An 8240-nucleotide genomic window follows, 5' to 3' on the forward strand; every position below is an offset into this window, starting at 1 on the left:
CATTGGTTCACTAGTCATGAAGGAATCTACCAATGGCTCCAGTCTCCATGCACAGAACAGGCGAGAAAAAGATGTAGTAGAAGACAGTGTCTCCAAGAAAGATGCAGATTAACACAGCAATGGAGCCCTACCTGAATGGGAGAATAAGTTCCAATGTGTTCTAGTTACTGCTTATTTGTCATCCACATGGGGCAATCTTCAATGTGTGAATTTAAGATGAAGCCAACCCAACTTCTTCTATTCATGAACAGGATTTAACTTGAACTGTATGTCACAGATTGCTAAAGCAGGTGCAGAGCATTTCATGTTGACAACACAAATCCAACTCTTGTTACAAGCTAAGTTAGTGAAACTAAAGAGTGGTGGGTTCAAAAATGGCAACCATTCTCAGACTGCACAATTAGTGATGAGGGCATAGATTTAATGAACAAGGAATGTTTGCTCCCATTAGAGGTAGCCCTTTCATAAGAGGTCAAGCAGCCACTGTCAGGAAGACAACTGTGCTGCTCTAGACAGAGACTGGTCACTTTTGCACTTTGCAGGAACCTGTAATTCACCTCCACTCTTTAGAAAAACATATTTACAAGCTGTTAGTAAATTCTGAACCAGAGGAAACTGAGTCTCCTAGGTCCCAAAGCTTACCAGGGCTCTTGTGTTGGGAAGACTGGCTTTGGATGACTGAGGGCAGCACTGCAGGAAGCAGTAGTTAGCAGGTATGTGCCACAAAGAGGACAAGATTCTCACACAGATTATGCAGGAGTTTTCCCCCAACAAAATAAAACAAATTTTATTGAGAAAACTGACAAAAATCCCCAAGCCAGAAATTACAGGCAGATCCTTACAAGTTCCTCACACCTGTGTCCTGATAACCATTCAACCACCACAATGAGCAGAAAAGGAAGCTGGGCAACCCCTAGGGAATTAAAGGAGCAATAGAGAGCCAGGTGTAAAGCAAGTCTCCCCACCTCATTTACATCAGATAAATCAGAAATCACTGCATCTTAGTGAACAAGGAATCATCAGGAGAAGCCACCTCCAAATATTCTCTTTTCTTTCGTATAAATACAGCAGCTCTGCTACAGGCTTCAGTCTGAATACCTTTGAGGCTCAATCTCAATCTACTATGGCATCCCTACTACTCTGTGTTCTAACAGCTTCCAAGAATTTAGAGGGATAAAGCAGACAGGCTTTAGAGGTTCTTAATATAGCTTATAAAAAAGCAGGATTTTAGAAACAGTCTGAGCACTTGCAGGCAGAACTAGCAATACCACTATCCTGGCAGCAGGGATGGGAGGTTGATGAGGAGAAACCAAGCAGCCTAAAAAGACACACAATTTCAAACAGTACAAAAATTCAGTGTCCCTGAAGTGCTGAGGCAACAGTGGACAATCCTGCGTTATGACAATCTTTGACTCTGGACCACCCCACCCCAGTACAAATATCAACTTATTTCTAGTCTAAGTTCACAACATTAAAAAAAACCTGCAAAAGCTGCTTTTTCTGAATGATAAGGAGACCCCAGGGCTAGGGGCACATAACATTCCCAAGCCAGGAGGGACAAGGTATAGGGTCGGGGTTTTCCAGGCTACTGAACCTTTTATTCCATGGGAATGCAGACAAGGTGGAAGAACTGTAGTAATTCTGTCTAGAAATTGCTGTGGAATACGTTCAGGAAAAAAGTGAGCCTACCTGGTCCTCCCAAACTGGCTTGTTTCAGCATAGCACCATGCTAGCAGGAGAAGAATCACAAAAGACTTCCTCCTCTCTGCAGCACAGTTGTTTTTATCAGTTTAAGAAGGTTTCCAAGACAATTCTGCCCTCACCACAAGTTCTCACCAGCTTGGAGACTTACAGAAGGGCATATGACTATTCCCAGTACATTGTACTCCAGGTCATCTACACTCCCCTATCCGCTCCTTTGCTAAATGGTATGCAGGGTCTCCCCATGCACAAAGGCTTCACATTCCACTTTGCTACAGCTAAACCAAGCTACTGCTGCCTGTTTTAAAATCTGGTAAAATAAAAGTCCAGCCAGCCTCACACTGCATCAAGTCTAGCCATGTCAGATGAGAAGAGGGGCTCACTGATCTTTACCAAAGACTGAAATTCCCAACCTACCACATTCCCATTCACACTACAAATATACCTGTGTGAGGCCTCCCATCTTCACACAAAGCTCCTCAGCAACAAAGCTGCTTTTAGGAAACTGCTCCATCATTCCAGAACGGAAAAAGCAAATCCAAGGCAAATAGCCAGTCAGACTGGGCCAAATCCAAACAACTTGTCCAAGCAAGGCAGGCTTCTCATCTCCAAGCTCCACAATTTATTGCTGAATTATTTAGCTCCCCTTCCTCCACACCCATGTGCCCAATTTCCTCCAGTCATCAGCCAAGGATTCCAGCTCCCACAGGGAGAAACACCAAGGTCAGACAAAGACTATGCCTCAGAGTCCCTGCTAAAACTGCAACCCGTGTCACTCTGCAACACGCTCTGCTGGCACAAGGATACAGTTCCAGCAGGTCAGAGCTTGGGGTCCCACCCCTTCCCCACCTCCAGTTTTAGTGTGGCAGACAGCAAGCTCAGCAGATTCAAGTGGATTAGAGTAATGCAATGGTCACAGGCATGATAGGAGACAGAATCAAACCTAGATTATAAAGGAGAACAGACAGCAGCAAAGGCCAACTGCAGCTGTCAGGGAAACATTTTTATTTAATCGCTGCCCCCTGAGTCCCTGCACCCATCACACCCTCCCCCAAACCCATATTCCAACAGGACTGAAGACTCCCCCAGCTGTCTCCAGTGCTTATGCTCCCCTCCTCCCACTTTAGGGGGCCAGTTCCTGCAGGAAAGCTCCAGTCAGTGGTATCATCTATAAGATGGCTCTGAAGAGCCACTGTTGGGTTCCAATGGTGTCCAGCAGGGCTCAGGAGGAGGGGAAGGGGATTTGCCTTTTTACTCAATCAACTTCTTGGCTTTGAAGAAGCGACGCAGGTAGAAAACCTGCCAGGTGGCCAGTCCAATAAGACAGCACATGGAGAAGATGCTGAAGTACAAGACCCTCGTGTTCGTTGACTCTGAAATAGACAATAAACCATTGCAGAAGTACAAAAGCCCCAGAGCCAGGAAGCCAACTTCCTGAGCAAAGAGTCATCTCTAGCACTATACCTTTCCCCACCCTGCCAAGCTTCAAAGGTGGGATTTCATGCACGCTTCAGGAGGGTGAGGGGCAGGAAGGAAGGAATAGGGCAAATGGACACTGCAGCACTATCATAAGGGTAAAACTGCTCAGTCTGATGGAAGCAGCATTGGACAGGAACATGAGCACTGTGTGGAACATGAGCACACATTAGGGACCAGGAGATGGAGAAAGGAGGAACCTACAACTAGAGAGGAGAGAACCAGGACTAACTGAACATTCCCTCCAACCTCCCAACTCCAACAATCTTTGGAAGTTTCTGAATAGGGTATGAAATAATTATTAACAGCTGCAGACTGAACTACAAATTCTGCCCCAATAAGAAAGACCTTGTGAGAAGACAGTTCTGACATCTTCTGTCCTCTTGGGCGGAAGGGGATACATTAATTCTTACCATTGGTGTCCCTCATCTCCTCCTCTCGTTTCTTCATGTAAGCAAAATCATTGACAATGGACTCAGAAAGGTCCTCCAGGCGCCGCAGCTCCACCTCCAGAGGCTTTAACTTCTCCACTTTAGCAATCTGGTAAAGGAAAATCAGTCACTAGCAAGGAACAATAGCTCCTGTGTGAGCTACTCCTGAAATCAATCTGAGCATATTTCAAGTCACATTGGGGGGGGGGGGAAACAGGTGGGGGCTGCTCTCCCTGGAGATGTCCCTCAAAGGCCAGAAAACACCTCTCCACCCCCCGTGAAATATCAAACATTTGTTCCTCACAGTAAGAACAATGCAGGCATATACACATGTGTGCTTATGCACACTCCTTCTTGATTCCCCCCCAATTCTAGTCTATTCATGACTGATTTCTGAGGCGTGGGCTGCCAGAGTCTCCCATGGACCTGAACCTCCAAGAAAGAAAAACGTGAAAAGACCAAGCTGCAGGTGCTTGTATGTGATGGTGCAATACCAGCAAGGCAAGCCTTTGCACCCCAAGCTTAAGAATTTTTAAAAAAACAATGCAGGAAATTCAATCAGAAAGCCCACAGTGTCACTACAAACATCCAAGCTTAAAAGTGTCTGAACACAATGAATTAATTTCTTCTTCCCAGAGGGGATATGACCTGACTACACTGTATCTCAACCTACAGCATAAGAATGGCAATGTAATGCAACAGAGGCTACTGAGAAGCAGATTGCAATTCCTGCCTTTACTATGCTTAAAATCTCCTCGCAGTTGTGGCAGCAACATGTACATGTGGTGAATTTCACACAGCAATACAAGCGACACTGAGTGAAGGAGCACCACCGTTTATTCCCCAGGGCTACCACATTGGAAAGACTCAAATAAGGAGGCATGAAACACAATTAATTCTGAAAGGACAGAGATAGAGGAACCCCATGCACTGGTCACTGTCTAGCCCAAGACTGGGCAGTGTCTCTGGCACAGCAGCAGAATTACTTCCAGAAACAAACATAAGACAGGTGATACAGCTGCAGCTGTTCACAGTGCAGCCAGCAGGGGGGAGCTTAAACACCCAGACAGTCTAGCACAACGGTTTTCAACTTGTGGTCTGCAGACCCCATAGGGGTCCAGAGACTATGTCTAAGGGGTCTGCAAAAGATGACTGATCAATCCAAAGTATGTGAATGCCCATACTTACAATTTAAAGGAGTCTGCAAATGGAAAAAGGTTGAAAACCACTACTCTAGGAACACTGGTCCTCTGAGGCAGACTGAGCAAAAAGCGAATGGGTTTACAGAAGCTTTCAGAATTGGAACACCATGAACTAGCCAAGCAGTTCTTTGAAGAGCAGGGGCGGGCAATTATTTTGAGCGGAGGGCCACTTACTGAGTTTTGGCAAGCCATCGAGCGCCACGTGACAGGCAGCTCAGGGCAGATTAATATTAATTTTCTAAATTTTTTAGGGGCCCCATGGGCCAGATAGAATGGCTTGGTGGGCTACATCTGGCTCACAAGCTGCATTTTGCCCACCCCTGGTGAAGAGCTTTATGCACGGCATACCCAACCCTGCAAACAGCAGGCCTGCAGGAGCTATCCAAGGAATTCCGTGGCCAAATCCCTGCTGAGGAAAAAAGCCCAGACATTAATGCTATTTTTCCCATATCCAGAATGAAAGGATGGGAAGAATCCATCAGGAAACAGCCTGCACTTGTCCCAGGTCGAGATCTTCACACCCCTTTTTCCAAGGTTAATAGGCAAAGCTAAAGGGAAACCTGTTAATCTCCCCCTAAGAGTTTGCAGTGAAAAATGACACAGGAGCAAGTTCCTACTAGCCATATGCTTCACAGTGGTGTCAGCAACCAGGGTTCACTCAACACTGGAATAAGCCACGTTAACACCAGCTGCTTTTTACACTGCTGCAGCACATGTATGATAGGGGCTGGCAACACAGCAACTCCCCACACCTGCTACCAAACCACTGCCAAATTCACTCTCATCCCTCACCTAGAAATGGATATTTAACCACTCTTCTTTGGGGTAAGAGCCAAGATGGCATTCAGAGTCAGGGGGGCTGGCTGAACATCCAAGGATGTTCCAGAAAGGCTTCACCTAGTAGCATGTCTCTACATGAGAAGGAGCATGGCCCTTGAAGGTGAGCCAAGCTCTATGCAATGCACAGGCTGCACACTAGGAGGCAGTCCTTCCTCAGGCAGCTGACATCAATCCTCCTTGTGCTGTCGATTGCTGGAGGCAATGTGCAGTGCCAAGGAAGTCCCTCTCATGCAGACAAGGCCCTAAGAACTTGCATGGGTACTGGGCTTTCAGCTCCTTTGCTGACCCTGGTCCTAATCCTGGGAATGGCTTCACCAAGGCATGTAAGTGGGTCAATCAGAGCTTCCTACATCTCACAGCCCCATCTTCAAACTGTACGGGAACTCTGCTTCAGTGTTTGTTCTGTCAGACTGTAGTGGGGCCAGGTGAGGAGTCTGTACTAAGTAAATACAGGGCTGCTTAGGCTAGTATAGCTCCTTCCAGCACAGGAGCAAGTTATAGTGGTATAAGCACATTTACATCAGTGTAGCTGTGACCTCACTGGGGGCTGTACGTTTTTAAGTTCCATTCCTTTAAAGAGGGTGTGTGCATGTATGTGTGTGTACATATGTACAATACCTTAATTTCATCCTAATCCTCCTGGTTAATCTCTCCCAGGTGTCAACCAAATGAACTCATCATGTCTCCCTCAGGCCCACGCCCGTGCCGTTAGCTACTTCCCAGTCAATGCTTGCTCTTCTGAGCCCTTAATTTGGCAGCAGCCTGAAAGTGGCTGCCCACAACCGAATGCAGTGCTCCAGGCATGGTCAGCCCAGGGTTGTAGAGGGTCTGTCCTCTCCTTGCTCCAGCAGACATAGGTTCTATGTACTTACCTCAGGGTAGCACTAACCTTACCTGCCACCACATTATTTTGCAAATTCCTACCTGCTTTGCAGCCCACTTTTTTCCCTGAGCCACTCTGGTTTCCTATCTGGTGCATACCTGTTATTGCCAATGAACATATCCAAGAGCCTTCCCCACCTTAGAGCTCTGATCTTTCCAGGCACCAATACCGCTGAAGGTCAAATGCCACAAAGCTCAAGTCTGCTTGTTAACATGAGTCACCAAAACCCATGGGTCAAACCATCCAGAGACTCCCAACCACAAGGCAACTGATATCCTAAGCCCAGGCCCAACAAAAAGGGTCCTGGGTGAAGCTCGAAGCTAGGCCTCAAAGGGTCTAATAGATTCAGCTCACACAGTGTCAAAACAAACACAAGCAAATTTTAGCTGTCCTAAGTACAAGACACTGAAATTGTCCCTGGACCCCTCACAGGTCAGTGCCTTTTGTAATCCTGCTTCATATCTAGGATTAGCTCCTTTCTTGAGTTGTCCTAGGTTTCTGGGGCGGAGAAAGCTACTGGTCTCAGCTGCTGACTGCTTCTAATATACACATCCAGAAGCCAAGTCAAGCTGCCTGACTTAAGAAATTCACACACTGGGACTTGGCCCCCACAGAATTTGAGTAGCAGGTTTTTTTAAAGCTCTACCACAAGGCTCATATGGATACTCTGGGCTGCAGACAGGCTGTCATCACAGCTGGGAAAGCAGCTTCCCATCACAAGCCCCAGATCTGTCCTGGCATCACGTGAGTGCTAGGAAAGGGACATACCTCCTCATAGTTCTTTGCTTCCACTCCATGCTTCATGTCCAGGATCACAAGCTGGTCTGGCATCCGCCCCGTTCCTGGAAGTGCAATGAAAGGATTCATTGTGTATGGAGTTCTGCCTGCCAGGAAATCACCAGCTCCCCCACTGGGGAGGGACTCAACACCCCTCCCTTATGCACCTCCAGCCAGCTGCACAGCCCTGCCTCAAGTCACAGACACTTCTGAACCCTGGCTGAGGGAGGATCTCCCAGAGATAATGCAAGTAAGCTGTAGCCAAAACCACAAAGTAGCAGGATACAAACCACTGCAAGGGGAAAGGAAGAACAAGCTATGACAGGTACAAACTGCCTAGAGAGAAGTCATCACAGGAACAGATACTGGACTGAGGAAACACACTCTTGCCTAGTACCAGCCACATAAGCAAGCTGGCAGAATCTAAGGTCACAGCTAATTTTGCATATGACACAGCAAAAGCATCCCCCTCTTCAATGCAATGATGCAGCTAGTCTACAGTGCAGCCTGCAGAAGTGACTGCAAACAGTTCATCAGTGCATCTACCTTGGCTACACTTGTGGCACAAACTATTAAGCATACAACCTTCTACAACCAGGTCACCAAATCCTTAGATGCAGGGGTAGCAGTGGACATAGTCTTCCTGGACTTTCGGAAGGCCTTCGACACTGTCTCTCACCCCATTCTCATTAAGAAACTGGGGGACCGCGGTGTCCACACCCACACAGTCAAATGGGTTGCCAACTGGCTGGAGGGCCGCACCCAGAGGGTGGTAGTGGATGGGTCATTTTCGACCTGGAGGGCAGTGCGGTTCCGCAGGACTCGGTCCTCAGGCCCGCACTGTTCAACACCTTCGTCAGTGACTTGGACGAGGGGGTAAAAAGCACCCTGTTCAAATTTGCTGATGACACTAAGATGTGGGGGGATGTG

General features: G+C 47.3%; 1 protein-coding gene across 1 annotated transcript in view; it reads right to left on the reverse strand.

Moving 5' to 3' along the window:
- Positions 1 to 754: 754 nt before the first annotated feature.
- TMED10 (transmembrane p24 trafficking protein 10) overlaps positions 755 to 8240 on the reverse strand; it is a 19619-nt gene continuing 12133 nt past the window's right edge. The window contains exons 4-6 of the mRNA XM_019551135.1: positions 7302 to 7375; positions 3591 to 3717; positions 755 to 3074 (exon numbers count right to left, since the gene is read on the reverse strand). Of these exons, the coding sequence (XP_019406680.1) occupies positions 2953 to 3074; positions 3591 to 3717; positions 7302 to 7375 (323 nt within the window). The 3' untranslated portion in view covers positions 755 to 2952. The remainder of the gene's footprint in view (positions 3075 to 3590; positions 3718 to 7301; positions 7376 to 8240) is intronic.

This window comes from Crocodylus porosus, unplaced genomic scaffold, assembly GCF_001723895.1.
Source record: "Crocodylus porosus isolate Cpor-Errol unplaced genomic scaffold, CroPor_comp1, whole genome shotgun sequence".
In the NCBI taxonomy this organism is placed as follows: Eukaryota; Metazoa; Chordata; order Crocodylia; family Crocodylidae; genus Crocodylus; species Crocodylus porosus.